Source organism: Rutilus rutilus (genome assembly GCF_951802725.1).
Source record: "Rutilus rutilus genome assembly, chromosome: 1".
NCBI lineage: Eukaryota > Metazoa > Chordata > Actinopteri > Cypriniformes > Leuciscidae > Rutilus > Rutilus rutilus.
Genome location: NC_140209.1, coordinates 46,397,694 through 46,416,581, shown reverse-complemented (window position 1 = coordinate 46,416,581; position 18,888 = coordinate 46,397,694). Strand labels below are relative to the sequence as shown.

At 38.2% G+C, this 18,888-nt stretch overlaps 1 protein-coding gene across 2 annotated transcripts; it reads left to right on the top strand.

The window, feature by feature from the left end:
- Positions 1 to 1,218: 1,218 nt before the first annotated feature.
- rps15a (ribosomal protein S15a) lies at positions 1,219 to 5,962 on the top strand (the record flags this gene model as incomplete). Of its 2 annotated transcripts, XM_084393789.1 has the most annotated exons (5): positions 1,219 to 1,301; positions 1,884 to 2,021; positions 2,115 to 2,194; positions 3,087 to 3,172; positions 5,831 to 5,962. In XM_084393789.1, 4 exons carry the CDS (start codon positions 1,889 to 1,891, stop codon positions 5,922 to 5,924), a joined length of 393 nt encoding a protein of 130 aa, XP_084249915.1. In that variant the 3' UTR covers positions 5,925 to 5,962. The 2 variants fall into 2 exon arrangements, with proteins under 2 accessions (XP_084249915.1, XP_084249914.1); XM_084393788.1 differs by lacking the exon at positions 1,219 to 1,301 and having other exon boundaries at positions 1,859 to 2,021.
- Between the last annotated feature and the right edge of the window lie 12,926 nt (positions 5,963 to 18,888).

Here is an 18,888-nt window from a genome sequence, read left to right as displayed (position 1 = left end):
GAGAGAGAGAGAGCCTAGATGGCAGTCGTGATCAAAAGTTTACAATACACCTTGCAGCATCTACAAAATGTTAATTATTTTAACAAAAGGGGTCATACAAAATACGTTACTTTTTTATTTAGATATTTTACAAAAGGTTCATTCACTGATGCTCTAAGGAAACAGAGTCGGGTGGTAAAAACTTTTGAACAGGATGAAAATGTCCAAATATTTATTTTGTTTAAAGGTCATTTTTTATCATTAAGTACTGACCTTCGGAAGCTACAGAAGACACTTACATGTGCTGGGACAAAATTGACCTTGATCTTCAAATGCAAAAGGTTTTTACCCTCGGGCTCATAAGGCATCGTGTTTCATGGAGCATCAGTGAACGTTTGAACCTTTTTAAATAGTTGTGTTTGAGTCCTTCAGTGTGAAAAGATGGATCTCAGGATCTTAAAATCATACAGTCACTGCTGGAAAGGGTTCAAATATGCAAAACATGCAGGAAAATTAAAGAATTTGTGGGTCCTGGAGGGTTTTTCGGAAGAACACTGGGCAGTTTGACTTCTCAGGACAAACAAGGGACCCAAGAACAAACATCACAAACAACAACAACAAAAAACCAGCATGGATCATGGAACCACACAGTATTAAGAATTAAAGGCATGTAAAAACGTGTTGGGTAAATGTATGTAAACATCTTTTATGTAAAAATCTTATTCAGGACAGTACTGAATAAAAAATAATATGAATTTTGTATGATCCTTCTTATTTTGTTAAAATAATTAACATTTTGCAGATTCTGCAAGGTGTGAACTTTTGATCATGACTGTATAGTTAAACATTAGCTTAGATAGCAGACCATTAATAGTAGGCTACAGACAATTTTCTAAAAAAGCTGAATACTAGTGCATATAAGAGTGCAATAAGTATTGACTATAAAGAGAAAAAGCAAACAAGACAGTTATGAAAAAATTATGTTTAGTTAAACACGCTTGTCAAAGAGATTTCTCTTTTGGATACCTTTTGTATTTCTTTTATTTAATTATTTGTTTGTTCTATTGTGAGTTTTCTGTTCTTTGTACTAGCTATGCTCAACCTAAGGCTGAACAATTGCGGTTATATTCAGAGATTTGTACCTTGTTGTTTGTTTGTGTTGTTGAAGCGTGTCAAAGAGGCGCTCCAGACAGTTAGGTGGCAGTACCGTTTAGATGTTTAAACATGCAGACAGTCCTTCTGTGCTCTCGCGAGAGTACATATTTTCCCAAATTGCACCGCGCGCCCCTCTTCCTTCCTCTTTCCGCCATATTGCAGAACTGGTAAGGTTCAGGATTCCTACAATGCTTGAATAATCTGTTTAAAATCACGGACATCGTTGTGTATCAACAACAGCTAGACTGAAATATGTGTTTATGAGCAGCCTAAACGCCAGATTTTTGAGTCATTTGGTCAATCGTGACTATATAAACGCATATATTTCCCTGATATTCATGATTCGCCATCCTCCACCATTCAGTAGTGCCTCTGCCCATGTTTCTGGGGGACAGACACTAAACCAGAGTCAAACCAAAGTCCTCAAGCAGTCCGGTGCCTTTTTTCTAATCACAAATATATGCAGTATTTAAGTACAAAGGATTATTGTGGAGACAAACAAAGGTAGCTTAGTTTGCTAACTAATTCACCCCTTACCAAAGCGTTAAGCATTGCGCATAGTGTCGGAGAAAATCGTATACAGTTTTCACATGACTATATAACGAACCGAAAATGGTCGTTTTGTCTTTAACCTGCTTTGGCAATGTGTACCTGTTTTTAAAGTAGAGGTTTGACTTGTGACCGTGGCTATGAGGATGAAGCTGTTTAATGGATATATGGATAAATGACACTTTTTTTTGTCTCCACAGGCATCATGGTGCGCATGAACGTTCTCGCTGATGCGCTGAAAAGCATCAACAATGCTGAGAAACGTGGGAAACGCCAGGTTCTCATCAGGCCCTGCTCTAAAGTTATAGTGCGCTTTCTTACTGTGATGATGAAGCATGGTGAGTTAGTACCTTAGCCTTTCAGTGTTTTCAGCAGATTCTGATGTTATATCTCGAGAAACAAGCTGCTCAAGCTGGTTGTGATCTTTGCAGGTTACATTGGAGAATTTGAGATCATTGATGATCACCGAGCCGGGAAAATTGTTGTCAATCTCACAGGGAGGCTGAACAAGGTAAGTGTGGTTTAATAAACCTTCACTAGATGGTCACAAATGTCTAGAATTACACCCATTTAGTATGAGAGACTTGTACTGTGGTGCATGTTTAGTGACAACTAAAGGGCTTTCTTGCGTGGAGAGATCACAATCTACTACGTTCACCGTATAAAACATGGAGTGCCTTATTGGTGGGGTTGGGTACCGTTCACATTTTAACCGGTAGGCCTACATGAAATTCGGTGCTTTAGGCATGTTTACTTCTATAAATGACTGTTTCTTTACAGTTATTGAAGTGTTATTGACATAATGCTAGAGCTGCCTTGGTCGCTGTCTGCCATTGTCTGTGATGTTTGTATATTCATAAAAACAACCATTTTAATAATAATAATAAAAAATCATTTCTATTAAATGTTTTCTTTTCCACAAATTTCTGCAAAAAATTGATGTATTTTCTGGTAATCAAATCAAAACTTTCAAAATGCAGCTTTTCCAGAAGTATTGTGAACTTTTAGTAACTCTTTACGCTCTAACTTCTCCCTGATGCTCTGCATGGTCAACTGTCACCTAATGCATTGCACGCGCGTCGCGTTACTCACGTAATCGCATATTGCGTTGCATATTTATAATATCAAAATAACAATTTCATACAGTAGCCTGCGCTCTGCACGTATATTATGGGCACGATGAAAGGAGAGAAGCTAAATGAGCCCGAGCCCGATCTGTAAAAAAAAAAAAAATTGCCCGTGCCCGAACGGACTCAGCGTGTCGGACTTTGTCGGGACCCGACGGGCTTGCAGACCTCTAGTTCATATTACTTACTGATGAACTCTACCTTTTGCTACTGGTGTTTTATGTAAATGAAGTAGGAGTTCTAGCACTTTTTCTGAACTTTTTATCTGTAATGCAGTGTGGTGTTATCAGCCCACGGTTCGATGTGCAGTTGAAGGATCTGGAGAAGTGGCAGAACAACCTTCTCCCGTCCAGACAGTTCGGGTGAGTAAATGCTTAGTGTTTTTTTTTTTTTTGCATTTTACTGTTTTATATAAGCTTTATGCTATCTTTCACAAGCTGCTTCCATCCACTTAATGTGATGCGCATAAAAAAAGTATGTGCTAAATTGAGTCAGATAAAAAAAATTATTCAATAAGAAATCCTATGCATGAACAACGATGGAAACATTTACAAAAATTCCTCAATATGCATCAAAAATGTCATGTGACTGCGATGGGACGGCATAACCGGGATGGCATAATCTCGTTGCACAGCATCTCAAATGCTGTTTTAGTTCTGAAATGTCTGAGCAGTCGTCAAAGTGGTTCGGTGTAATTACCTGCCTCAAGATAACATGACTGCATTTGTTTCGTCCGTGCGCTCCGAGGTAATAAAGAAAATGATAGGCTAAATGAAAATATTTGATAAAGTTGCTACTATTTATTCCATTTTTGCGCTCAAGTTAAATTTGTAACTTAGGAAACATGGCTACTGATTATTTTGTTTAGAATTGTCAGAAGTTGTGTACTGAATTTTCTGAGATTTTAGATTTTTTAACATTAACATAATTGGTATTTATATGTAGAGTTTTCACAAAGTAAACTTGAGCTAGAAATTTAATACAGTATAGTAACCTAGTATCAGGCTCTGACTTTTGTTTGCATCAGAGCAGATTTATGCTAGCCTGGTAATACCAGACTCTGCTACTTCGCTTTGCTTCGTAGACAGAGTCTGGAATAGCATAATAGAGAAGTGTTTTCTCTCTCGCGGGGGGCGCTTGTCTGAAGTTTAAAATCATTGGTTACCCGTAAGCCAATCGCATAACGTTTGGTTATGGCGTGTGTTATGCGCATGCTCAGCCGCATCTAACTTCCACTGTAAACACATGTATGATGCGAAAACAAAACCATCGAGCGAAATACCGGAGTGAACATGGCTGTGAACGACTTTTGCAGATTATGTGAAGTAAATCTACGCATCCACGGTACAATCAGCGTCTACGTCACGGCTCTCAGCCCGCCCTCTGTTCGTTGATTGGCCCGACTGTTTTCAGGCCGGTGGAAAACTGAAAGATAGGCTGCTATCTCAGACTGACTACAGGAGCGAAATGAAATTAGCGGAAGTAGGAAGTCTGACGTAGTCAGGCTAGATTTATGCTGCCTTCAGAAGTAATAAGTAGGAAATTTCTGATCGCATGTGAAGGCTTGATTACGAGTTCGAGTTCAGTGCTTTGTTGTAGGAAAGAACCGTAATCATGAAGGACATCAGGTTCATTCTTGCCTATTTCTTGGGGAAATATTAAAGCCAAAATGTATTGAAGACATTTATTTTTGAATAAAATGCAGTATCACATTCGTTGACAAGCATTTAAACATTTACCGTGCAATCTAGATAGTCGGCTTGCTGACAATTAAAATTTCGGTCAAAAACATGCTATTTTTGCTGTGTGTAAAAAAAACATACAATGTTTCAAATGGTCATTCATATATGTAAATATGCACTACTTCAACAAGATAAGGCCGTGTAGCTGTTATAAAAAAAATCTTATAAAGAAAACCAGTCACAGCAGCAATCGTTCTCCCCTCGCTTTAAATAGGGCTGGATGATGTGGGAAAAAAAATCTTTTTTTGGCAGAATTGCGATTTATGGTATATTTGTATTTTCTACATTTTCTCTTTTGGAAAAAACCCATATATGCTATATTACTATTTTTATATATACACACTTGAGTTCACGCGCTGTTAAAATAGTGGGTGGAATTTTTTTTTTTTATTACTCGCTTTTGTTTCGCCCCCCTCCGCCATTTTACGTTAGCATGAGAAGTGCGTATGTGACGAATGATCTAAGAGAAACGTCAGTTGTGTATAATCGATTATGGTCCATTACTGCATCGCGATGCGGATGTGGACAATTCTGCACCCCTAATATATGGTGTCATAAGAATACACTTATTTGCACTCCTATTCTATTGCGCTCCATCTGTTTGGTGCGCATGCTTGCGGTGGCGCTCGTTCACTGTAGTCTGTGAAGTTTAGCAGAGACTAGTATAAGGCTCGTCCACTCCTGACAGCAAAATGGAAATATTTGCAAGACTTTCTAACATTTACAGATCGAGAATATGCGTATGAAATTTAAGTTCTGCACTGACGAAAACACGTCTTGCACATTAAGCACCTGACGAGGCAAACTGCAAAAAAACGATACACCTCAACTATCTTTTGAGTTATACATTTTGCAGCTCTAAATAAAAAAACATGTTTATTGTTTAAAAAAATTGGATTATGCACTTGAACATTTTCATTTGTCTTTAATTGACGGATATCAGCATTATATTGGCTTTTGGCCACTTTGCACTCAAGTCAACCATTAAAAGAAATCTGCGTTGGTCAACCATTCATAGTCATGTTTGATTTAACTTTTGTTCATTATTTGTAACTGAATTGTCGTCTTGACCACCTAAAGGCTGGTTTTGCCCAAATTTGCCTACATTTGTCACAAATGATCCCTTTTCATTGCTTTGTGTTGACATTTAAGATCTTGCAAATGTCAGTGATGCAGTGCAGAGTCATCTAAACATCTGCCTTGGGCGAAATGTATTCAAAGGGCAGCACCATCTTGGATAGCCTGGTAATGTTTTTTGTCTCTTTTTATTCTTTGCAGATTCATTGTTTTGACAACCTCAGCTGGCATCATGGACCACGAGGAGGCCAGACGGAAACACACAGGAGGAAAAATCCTTGGGTTCTTTTTCTAAACATGTAAAGTCACCAACAAATAAACAGTGGAAGATAAGTTGTATGTGTGCTTTGCTTTCTTAATGCATAACACGCCATGTTCTCATTAACACAGGAGCAAAAGAATCAAGACGTGCACACTGCAAGTGAAAACAATTGTTCTGCCACTTGTGTTGATTGACACTTGCATTTGGCTGCAAGTAGTACAATATTTCATTGTCAAAATCGATGCTGTCATAACACAAATGCAGATCTAATAGAAAGGCCTTTTCATTTACTCAGTTTACAGTTCAAAAGCTTTAAAACTTCCCTGCTGGAATTTTAAGTTTGAGTGTTTAATGTCTGTTTTTCTGGGACCAGTAGATTTATGTGAAACTGACCTATTAACAGAAGATGCAGTGACTTATCACTGGCTCTGTTTAACTTAAGTGGCAATATTTCATGACTAGCAACTGGAAGAGGAATGAAATGAGTGTGTGTTAATGGGGTTCACATTGAAATGCACATTCCTTGGAGTATTCATGTCTCATCTTGACTAGACTGTGGTTTGGAGAGAGATGTTCAACTGTGTGCCTGTATGAGATAGGAAAAAGTCCTCATGTACTTTGAGCATGTGAAAGAATTGGCACTTGCTTCAGAGTCAGGCTGTTTGGAGTTTAAAGGTCTCTAAATGGCAAATAGGTGTGGGGTTTCTGATGTTATAATTTGAAGGTATTAAACAATAGTTTTTCAAAGTTTAGTGAAGTCCAGTTTTTCATAGTAATTGTGTTGGAGGATAAAAAAATAAACTCTCCTAGAACATTAATCAAGCTTATGTCACTCTTGACTTTCTGACTTTACATTAGAAAAAAAAAAACTTCATAAATTATTTAACTTCATAAAAGCTCACCTCTGCTTTTTGCTTGAATGATATTCAGCATCTTTCTCAGATCCATTGGTTTTGCAGCGAGCATGGTCTTCTACATCTGCTCAGATCTACCAGCAGGAGGCGCTCTGCTCCTTTGTTGCTTGATACATGGGGTTATGTTGGCAAGTCAAGTTTATTTATATAGCACATTTCATACACTATGGTAATTCAAAGTGCTTTACACAGGAATTAAAATGATCACAAAATAAAAGCAAGGAAAATTAAAACTTATAAATTAAGAGTATAAAGATGAAACCTAGATAAACTTCTCATCTGGCAAAACACCGGTGTATTATATTTTTCACTCTGAGATTTTCGACATGGTGATTACACTGTGTCTGTCATGTTCCTTTGGCACGCCTAAGAAAGCTACTGGACATCTCCAATAGACCTGGCTTTCCCCTAAAATTGGACAGGAGGAGGTCTAGGAGACTGACTCATGGGGTAACCTCTGGTTTGCTTCCGCACCCCAAAGATTTGTTCGGAAGCTCTAGGAATGGAGTCGATCCAGTCCGCACCCCACAGAACCTAGAGTTTAATTACACGTCAAACTCACTACTCCACCACAGACCCAGGTCATCAGCATGGTTTCATCTCACAATTTCCACAAGTAATTTATGTTTGTCTCTTACCCAATTCCCAGTGCCATTTGAGTTCAGCTTAGACTCATAAGGAGATGCAGAAAAAGGTAGGTAGTCCTTGACACTACATTTATTTGGAGTCTTGTAAGAAGTAAGAAGCTTTTGCCACTCATTCTTATTTCCATGAATCCAGATTGTCTTGATAAAGTTCTAAAGAACTGTAGTTGGTCAAAGCCTTGGTCAGACTACTAGCATGCTGTCAAAAAATAGTGTTACGCACTGATATAATCAGTTAGCATTAGGTTTATTTGTTGTCTGGAAAAAAATAGCTATTTAAGAAAATACAATTTTAGCTTACTAACATTAATAGAAATACTATTCTAGACATGAGTACCCGTCACTAAGCGTCTGTGAGCATTGCCTGTTCTGTCTAGCAGCTGGATTCCTTCCTGCCATGACAACCAGCTTACTGGAGATGAGTCAAAAGAGGAGACGTGTCTGTTTTGGTCTTTTTCTATACCTTTCAGTCTCACCTGCCTTTGCTGTGAAAACTGTTCTGCTCCAGAGGGAGCTATGTTGGAAGCAGGTGCTTATTTTCTGACAATCCGAGTATGTAATTAATACTGACGGAATTTATTTCTGAGATTTGGAGTGGGCTTAACTTGTAAATCAAATTGAGGTATTTATGATTCATGGGAAAACAGGTCAGCATCTACGTCTACATTTCTTCTTGCAAACCGAATTTTTTGAGGAAAAAGTTTTAAAACCAAATGAAGAAGTTTCAACTCTGCATGGCTGAAAGTGTACCGTTTCAAAGCTGCTGACTTATAATGCAACAAAACAGCCAGTTTGTATTAAATGCAGCCCCCATTTCTTGCTCCTGGGCATCTATAATAACTTTTCCTTCAAGTATGGAAGCTGTAATATCAGATGTGAAGACAGTAATCAGGTCCAGGCCATTGCCCCTGCTGGCTAAGGGCTTCTTTGATGACTGTAGATGTTGGGTGTTCAGGCCCATTTGGTCGTGTGTTTCTGTGTGACGGGACCTTCTCTGTGGGCTGATGGGGTAGTGCGTTGAATCTCACAGATGCCACTGGTGTAATGAGCAGCAGCCTTTATGGTTGTTCTTTTGACTGGGCTCCTCTGTAATGCCTTAATGGTGTTTCGTAATGTCCTGCTGATGCATGAAGTGAACAGCCTGCCCAAAACACTTCAGTCACTATTTAACACCCATAATTACATCATTAATCAAACATAATGCTCTGATTAAAGTGACATTTCCCTGATTCATATCCTCTGTGCATACATTAGACGTAATGTTTTAAAAAAGCATAGCTTAGGTAGTTCACTTCTGAACCAGAGTCTGTTGCATGAGCAAATATTTACATGAATGTAAAAGTTTGCTCATTCTATTAACACAGAGAATGAAGCCTTAATATGTTTTAAGGAAGTTAGTTGCTTGCTTGTCCTTCATAGTATCCTTTAAAGAAATAAATAGTAGTTTTGTAAGTAAACAAAAACATGCCAGTCAGTTTGCTTAAACATGCATCTTTCTTTAGGCTCTTTCACATGAGAAAAAGTTAAACACATCACCTATGAATGGTCGATTCACTTCAAGAGTGCCAATGTATGTGGACTATAAAGTTATTCAGTTATTTATTTATTAATCATAATTGTTTTTCTTTTGAATTCAATAAAATTCAGATTACATTATATAAATAAAATAATTATAATGATCAATAAATGATTGAATTGTTTTTAAAATTTCATTTCACTCTTCTATTCCCTTTTCTAAAAAAAATAATAATAATTTTTTAACATAAATGCATAAAAGGTTATTGTAATATATGGTATGGAACAATAATCTTTTAAGACAAAATTATTATAATCATTATAATTCTATTAATAGTGCCTCATTATGCGCCTTCTGAAGTTTTCAGTCTATAATCACTGGCCAAATGTCATAGGGTGGGTGGCTGTTGAATAGATGGTAAAAAACGTAATTTGCAGAGTAGGAGATTCCATTCAAATGACTGTCTATTAGTAACATGTAATCTTATGCATTGTATACTGTTTAGGTCTGTTTGGTGTGTCTTACTGCAGAAAGCACATTTGTTACTTTCATGCCACAGAACGGAAATTATAGGAGTTAATTGCACTCAGTGCAGTGTACTTTCAAGGAAAACTCAGGCAAAGGAGAAGATTGTAGCAGACAGACAGAGCCTGCTGACAGTGACAACACAACTAGTAATTAAAACGATGCAACAGAGAGGAAGAAACAGAAAGTGGTGGGCAGCCTGGGGCTTGAGCACAAACAGGCACTGTAAATAGATGGCTCCGCTATAGCGCTCGCTCCATCTCAGACTTCCTAATAGTTGCTTTTCAGCAACTTACCAAGAAATCTTATCAAAACACTCTATCAAGGAAACAAGAAACTGGCTTAAACCGTGTTGCCTTGCCCGACTCCTCCATTGTAGAACCTGACCATGTACCACTATTCAGTGTCCTAAAATGGGGGAAGAGGTTTAGGAAGGCCACAGACTGAATCTGGCGAATGCAGCTTTTCTTTTTCACAATTCATCATTTTTCAATGTCACAATGAAACTAAAGTAGCGACAGGCTTTTTTTTTTTTTTTTTAGGGTGTGATTTGATTCTATGGGTTGTTGATTGGAGGGAGAAAATGTGATCTCTCAGTCAATTGTAAAGAAGTGACGGGGTTTATATGAAACAAACTGTTTGGAGAAGTCTGTCATTCCATGGAAAGACATTTTGATTGAATTTTATATCCTCCAAAATTTAAACAAGCATGGATGAAACATTCACAATAAGATGAATAGCATGCCTTTAGAAAATTAATTTTCATTCCATGCAGACTTTATAACTGGAATGCACAAACATTAAAGTTATGTCATTATTTATTCAACCAAATGTTGTTCCAAACCCTTATGACTTTCATTCTGGAACCAAAAGGTGCATTATTTTCCAATATATGAAAGTGAATGGAGACTGGAGCTGTCAAGCTCCAAAATCAAAGAAAGGTGGTTCATACGACCTGTACACTATATTCCAAGTCTTCTGAAGTCATACAATAGCTTTATGTAAAACATCTGCGCTAGATCTCCTTGACACGTTAACCAAATAAGTAGCAAAGTCTAATTCAATCATCAATAAAGTGTTTTACAAAACCAGTCTAAATGATTTGTGCACAAAACTGGTTCTCAGGTTCTGCTTGCAAGTACAGATCTGGTTGCAACGGTGTAATCTTAAGTATTCATACATTATCAGTGAATAAAGACTTCAATTTTGGTTCATCACATAAAGCATGATTTCTTAAGACTACTTTTAAGATAATTTTACTCTAATTTTATGTCCATTTTGAAGCTTATGGAAAAAATGGGCAAGAACATAATTCCGTATTTCCACAGAAGAAAAAAAAAATCATATGAGTTTATAAATCATGAATTTTCATTCTCGGGTGAACTAATCCTGTAAAGGTCAGTCATAAATCAGTCAATCGTTGTTTTCTCTTTATCCCATTTAGCATAGCGGTATCTCTCAAAACGTGATGAGAGAGCAGGCGTCCTGTAGAGACCATGCAGAGGACAGAAGGCTGGCCCTCCTGCCTGTCAGAGAACCATATTGTCTGCATTAGCTGAAATGGCCGGTTTGGCCGGGCCAAGCACGGAGCTGATGAGTCAATTAGCACAATGGCAGTGGAAGGGCAGCCGACCCTCCTGTTCAGCTCAGAGAGGTTGAAACCAAACCAGGAGCTAATCATCATCATTTATGAATGAATCCAGATAAGGTGACATTTTGTATGATGCTGGAGGTAAGAATGAATGAGCACTAGCTGTGCTGAGCTATATGAGGAGAGCTGTTTACAGAGGCAGAGGGCCCGTCTGGACCCAAGGTGATGTTCAGGACGTGGGCAGACTGCGAAAGCTGAACAGAGTGTGCTCTGTGGACTTCAGAAAAATGCTGGTAAGGAGTTGTTTTTCTGAGAGAGGCATGTGAGTAAACAACCTCTCGCCACCGAACACTCAAAGACTTTGACAGTTTGTTTCAAATGGATTTTTGTCTTGAAGAAGGCATTTGTGGTCCATAGTTGTGAAAAATAGGCTTCAAGGCACTGAGAACAAGAGGATGCTGTTTTATGAGCAGGTCCCAGCATTACAAAACTCTCCCTTCATCTCTTAGACACTGATCATACTCTCCCTAAATCAAACATCATCCACTGACGAAAAAAACAAAACATGGCTGAATTACTTTTAAAGGGATAGTTCACTATAAAATCAAAACTCTGTCATAATTTACTATGACTTTCTTTATTTTGCAGGACACAAAAGAAAACATTTTGAAGAACATTAGACAAACAGGATTGGACTTTCATACTATGAAAAGTCATATAGATTTGTACCGACATGAAAGTGAGTAAATGACGAGAGAATGTTATTTTTAAGTGAACTATTCCTTTAGAAACCCTACAAAACACATCTTGGCTTTGGTGTATTAGCAAGCTAATACAGTTCAATTAAATATTTGCGTAAATCAGTTATCTTTTTTTTCAGCGCCCATCAATGGGAAAATAGTGTTTCGCTATGACATCTACCAGCAAGAAATATCTGGAACATACTAAATAGCCAAACACAGACCCTTTGGTTTGATCGACGCTGTGAGGCACTTTTCATGAAGTTTATCCAAAGGATGCAGTTCTTCAGCTGAGAGCTTGGGGGAAGTAGCGGCTTTCCTAATATTAACAGCAGTGTGACACAAGGCCAGCTCGTGTATCAGTACTCTCTAGCCATGTTTGAAAGGCTTAAAACTCCAATTAAGATTGGTCTGGCTGATAACAGAATTAGCTTTGTAATGTCGGAATGGGCCAAAGTGAGTCTTGAAAGTGTTGATCAAATGCTTTCGTTATCAAACCATCTGCTGCTCTTAGATTCCGATGAATAAATAAATATTGATTAAAATGTTAATCAGGTGAACCTAGGTATCTGTTTAAATACTTATTAAATGCTGTGTCGATAGGAAACTGCATCCTGCACTGCTTTGGCATAATGTATGGCTGAAGGTGGAATGGATCTAATAGCTGTGTGTGTAACTTTCTATACTGAACAAATATACTGCTCCAAAAGTGGTAGAGCCAGAGGGGGGTGTCCAGCACTGGACACCTCTGATATCTGATTGGCCACCCCGGGTGCCACCCCAAAATTTAATTCACAACATCCATTTCATCTATTTTTGAAAGCATTTATTTTGATGTGCCGTGGCGCATGAACCAGATCTTTTTGAGTGAAATTTCATCTAGACTCAGCAAAAAGATCCAGTCTGTTGACAATAGTGTCACGATGTATGAAGCACATATCTCACTGAAGTCGCTGAAAATTCGCTGTACAACGTTAAATGTGACCACACCCTAAAGGTTTTCACCTACAATTTTTTTTCTGAACAACGGTAAATGCGACTGCAAAGGATTTCACCAACGAAAATTTGCTGAACAACGGTAAATGTGAATGCACCCCTAAAGGATTTCACCAACGAAAATTTGCCGAACAACGGTAAGTGTGAACGTATGGCGGGCCAGAAGGTCCAAAAATAGGACTAATGACTTGTTGTGGGAAGTCACTTTACTATAGCCACTATAGCTACTGAGTCCAATTTGATTTGTAAAAAGCCCTATAGTGACTTATTCTTATTGAATATTGATCAAATGTAAGAATTTGACATGAAAGATGACAGCTTATAAGGTTAGGAGGAAATTGGTAAAAAAAAAAAAAACCTTGCATTGAGAATCCATTTAAGAGGGCATACAAATATGCAGATTTAAGTAGGCTAGGCTAGCTTACAGAACACTGATGGGAATATTGGTTCTGAATAAATGACATTTACAACTCAAAAATGTAAAACTTTACTGAATGTTTATTGCACCATCACAGTATTTGAAAAGGGTATAGAGATTGTATTATAATAGGTCAATACATGAATGAATTGCTCGCTGCGTGAGGAGAGTGAGTCGCTCCTGCGTGAGGAGAGTGAGTAGATCCACCGCCGGCCTATCAGTGGGGAATCAGTAGCTAGTGGCTATAGTAAAGTGACTTTGACAAGTCATTAGTCTTATTTTTGGACCTTCCGGCTCGCCATATTAAGGCACCCTAAAGGATTTCACCAACGAACGACGGTAGGCCACAGCACCATATAAATGACTGAATGATTTCGCCATTTTCCATGTTTAATTTTTTTGCAAAAGCACTAGAACCATTATAGAACCATTGAAGATAAGAACCATTAAAGAACCAGAATCGTTAAGGGGAAGCAGGAACAAAACAGGAATGCTACTATTCTCATGCCCCAAATAATTTGATTATGTAAAAAGAGAGAGAGAGAGACAGTTCAGTGATACGGCAGACACAAATCTACCATAGCTGACGTTATCCGATTGTTAAAGGGCCCCTGTATGGATTTTTGAAAATGACCTTTCATGTAGTGTGTAACATAACTGAATGAAAAGTGAATGAAAACATCCTGCAAAGTTTTAAATCTGAAAGTGCACTGTATACAAAGTTATTGTCTTTCAAAAGTAAGAGTCGACTCTGAGTCAATGAAATTAATTGTTTTTCAAACAAGTCATAAGCCGTTTCGTTGTGACATCAAGACGAAACATTAGCATATTGCCTGCCCACTTATTGCGTGCGCAGACACCAGGGAAAACTTGAACCTAAAACCAGCAGCTGATTCCTGTGGATACTGGATAGCATCATGTCGAGAAGACGGCGCTGTGCTCTATAATGTGAAGGTAAAGGCAGTTTTTTTTTCACTGCCCAAGGACGAGCATGTGAAGAATCAGTGGTTAAAAATCATCTTTACCACGATAACACAGTATAATCCTAAACTTTTGCTGTGTTCCCTTTATTTCACTGACGACTGCTTCTCAAATCTCGGAGTTCAATGCAGGATTCGCAAACCACTTGCTCTTGTAAGATGGTGTTCAAAATACTTAGTTTTATTACATGGCTCACATTATTACTGTCTTACTGAAATACTTCTGCTAATCAGTTTGTGGGCCACTATTACCTATAACTGTGTCTATTAATGCAGATTGTCTGTCGTTCTCACTACTTTGAGGAAAGATTAAGCATGGAGCAAGATCTGTTTTACCAATGTTTATGTTACACCAGTCATTCACGCTAGAGCTCGGCTAATAAATACATTGCATACATGCACTGTTACTGATACAGTTTAAACGTGTTCACCGCAATATATTACAAAAATACTCTGTAAATAAATTAGTTCAAGTAAAATAGTTGGTTTGTTGATGGACATGAACTTAATGCTGATGGTGAGGAATTACAGTTGCAACATCTCATATAATGTACCTCAAACTGAGTAGTGTTTCACTGAGAAACGTCCTGCTTGAGCTGTCCTTGCGATGGAGGTTCGGGTTAAATAACTAGTTCTTCCAGACGTCATTGTTCGTTACTGTGTTTAGTTTACGGTGTAGGAAGCCCATAGACAGTAAAAGAAATGGACACAGCGACCCCATTGGATTCAACGGAGAAAAGTCAATTAGAAGCACTCACTTCCTGATGGGTGACCGTACTGCGCAGACTCAAACTGAGCTTGACGACGTAGATGTGACGTGAGCAACCTGTCTGTCTTCTAGTAGCTGTGCCAAGAGAAATCTGAATCATTCCCTTCCCAAACTTGCAGAGACAGAGAGTGTGAGTAGGAGGTGTCCATGAGCTAGGAGCAGGAGAAACTTTTGCTAAGTATTCTGATTAATTATTTTGTAATTTTGCCTCCACGTCCCCCCGATTGCCTGCGAGCTTCTCCTCCTGTCCATACGGTAATTTCTCTACTGTGCGACAGAGAGTCGCGTGGTTATGACGCAATCGTTAGCCTATTTTTACAAAAACTGCTTCTATGGGGCCATAACGTAAGATACAAGGTAATGGAGCCTTTTATACATTTTCGTGTTTCTTTAGAAATAAATAATAGACAAATGGAGTCTTTAAACGCCTCAGATTTAAAGTTATTCGCTGTCAAAGTGACGCCAAATTGAATGGGAGTCAATGGAATGCTAACAGCAGGTGATGGTCTGCTAATCAATGGCGGCCCCCGGGGAAGCTTCAGTTTTTTCTGAAAGATTACCCCCTTGAGGAAGCCTCAGGACATGCAGAACTGACGTTGTTATGGCAATGGGCGATTTTGTTTTCGACACACACGCTGCACGTGGTAGACCAATCACAACAGACTGAGCTGTCTGGCCAATCAGAGCAGAGTAGCTCGCGGAAAGGAGGGATTTAGAGAGATTGATTCATCTGACGAGTCGTTTGAGAATCATTGAAAATGTGGCGATGTACAAATATATATTATGAGGAAATTAAACCGTTTTTTTTTACCTTTGATGCATGTAAACCTGTTGTAGGAGACTCCAAAACAACATTAGGAAACTTTAAAATAGCATAATAGGGGCACTTTAAGTCTAATGTATTTAGTAATGTATTTCCTCCTTACTTGATCACTACACAGTTCTGTTTCTCATTTAAAGGTCCCCTCCAGAATAGCCATATTCCTGCTTGCATGAGTGAAAGCTGTATGATTGAAGGGATGATTGTGTTCACGCAGTATCAGATGTATCTCCTGGGGGCTGTATCTGTATTTGTGTTTACTCTCTCAGGCAGCTGCTCTGACTTCACTTCCCCTATCGGTGCCCCTGCGTTCAGACAGTAGAGCGGCTCTAAGCCCTTTTAGCGTCCTATGGTTTTCTATTTACAAGCCAACAGTTCTGTACAGCTGATACACTGGAGATCACGTTTCACTAATGCCGTCTAAGGCCCAAGTAATTAACGTAATCTAAACCCACGCTGCCAAAGGAGAGGAGTCTGTAAATATTATCGCTGCATGGGAAAGAAGGACGTAGGGACTAAGGCAGGTTTGTGTGTGTAGGCCAGCCCGCCTCTCATTGGTGAGTTCTGTATTGACTTGATTAGTTACTAATTAAAAAGTTGACTGGCTGGCTGGGCCGAGGGAGATGACTTCATTAGCAGGGTCTCAGAGAGTGTAATTTTCCCTGTTCATTCACACATCTCCTTGGCAGCAGGCAAACAGAAGAGAGATGGATCTCTCCAACAGGATCAACCAAGGGCACACTGAAAGATCAGCCAGGGATGATTTATATGGTTTACGCTAAGCTACTAGGTTTTTGTTCTTATTTTCAGAAAAATGTGATTGGTTCTTGCTTTGTCAAATGTTACAACTACAAATCTAGGGTGTTTTGAGCAGTTTTTAGTAATGGCTTTGCAAATGAGAGGGTTACTTACTAGCCAAAGTCTAAAGAGCCCACATTCAAGTCTAGATACGACTCAGGTCCATCTTTTAATATTGCTGTAATTGTATTTTGTTGAATATTATAGTCACTATTCACAAAACAACAAAATGTAAAAAGCAAGTTAAAGATGACAACACAGCTAAATTAAGCCTCAACACAATCAATATGCTCTTGACCACTAGGGGTAGTTGCTCTGCTTATCAAAGAATTTCATGAACCAGAATTGAACTTTTGGTGAGTTCAGTTGCTCCTAGGACGTTCTTGTTCAGTCATAACAACGTCAGGTATGTTCAAAGCAGTTAGAGCAAGATGGTGATGTTGTAATTTTTTTAACAAAATTACCTCCGCAAAATGAAAAATAAAGAACGCTCATCAGGAGTGTTTTTAATTTATGAAGGTGCTTTAAACTGAATTGTTATATATTTTATCGCAAGTCTACAATACTATCATATTTTGTACATGCAACTCAGCGAGTTTTATTGTAAACGCAAAAAAAGAATGATTCATTCAACATTAATTTCAACAAATTTACGTCAATACAGATTTGTCCGCCATGTTTTCTCGCGGATGTGCCCCCGACTCATAAACTCGAGGCTCAAAGAAAGTTACCCGCTTGTAATTACAACATGTTGGTTGCATGTCATAAGTACAATCTTTCTGACATGATTTGAACCCACTGTTAGCATGGCACAAACATATCATCCAGTAAGTAACTTAAATCTATTACAGACATTCACTTTTGCTGTGTAACGCCAGAAAGTTTTAAAAATGTTTAAATGAATGTTTTAGTAACATGCATTTGTCTGATGAATCTGCACAATAAAAGTCAATAATGTCTCTGTAGAGCAATTATGGGTGACTTTTAGAACTCTTGCCAAGAAACATTGCTTTGCTAAGGTCCCAATGTCTTCACTGCGTGCTGTATTGACCAGGTACTGTTCTTTTAACATCTCTCTGCAGCACACTGAGTCCACGAGCCTGCTTGACTGTGCAGATCTGGCTTTTCTGGGAGAGAGATGAGCCCAAAGTAGGATCTATGTTTCAGCAGCTGGTTCTGTTATCTCTGTGCTGCTCTCTCCCTCAATGCCGCCCCTGGCATCTCTACATCTCTACATCTCTGCAGATGACACTGCTGGGAATTGCTATCAAACCTCCCAGATGCCAGCGTGTTTATCATTAGCTTGAGTTGGGAAAGTGAGACTATTGTCGTGGAACTGTTTCACATGAGAAGGTATAAGAGCAGCTGCTAAAGGCATAGCCAGACGTGCAGCGCCCAGACACACTCCCTTCCAGCCCATTTGCATCTATTCTGCAGCTTGAGTTTGCAGCTGTAGCCAATGATTGTAGTGTGTGTGTATATTTGAGGCAAATAAAGGCCTCCCTCAACAAACATGTAGAAGTGCTTTTATGCTTGGATGAGCATCCTCACATATTTGACTTCATTATTGAATTTCATTTAAACTGATGAAAAAACAATGTATAAGCAAACAATGGGGCGCACTCTTCAAACAGCTGGGTGGGTACACTGAGGCCTCAGAGGGGATCCTATATCTGATCACACTGTAGAAGGAGGGCAGATGTTAAGTTAATTTAGGACTGTTGGATAATTTAATTACATTTCATTTCCATGCTCATTTCAAAAGAAAATCAAATTAAGGTAAGCTATATAGATTAAGTAAAAATTTTTTATTGCTGTTATGAATGTCTTTAGAAATACAGAGAGAATGACACTGTTACAAAATTGTCACAGTATAAGCAACACATATATGAATACAAATGTTGGGGTTAGTATATATATTTTTTTAACTATTTAGAAAAGATTTATTTGATTAAAAATACAGTAAAACAACAATATTGTAAAATTGTATTACAATTTAAAACAACTGTTTTCTATTTTAATATATTTTAAAATGTAATTTATTCCTGTGATGACAAAGCTGAACCAATTGAAGGCATCATTATTGAATAAAAATAATAATTTCTTTTAAAAAAATCTGACCTCAAACTTTTGAATGAAATATATATATATGTGTATGTATTACATCTATCCATTCTACAGTACTGGCCCTGGCTTTAACTGTTTTCAATTTCTTATCATTATTGTCCCATCTATCAAAAGAAATCATATTTGAAGTAAAGCACTTTAACAGCCATGCTATATCAC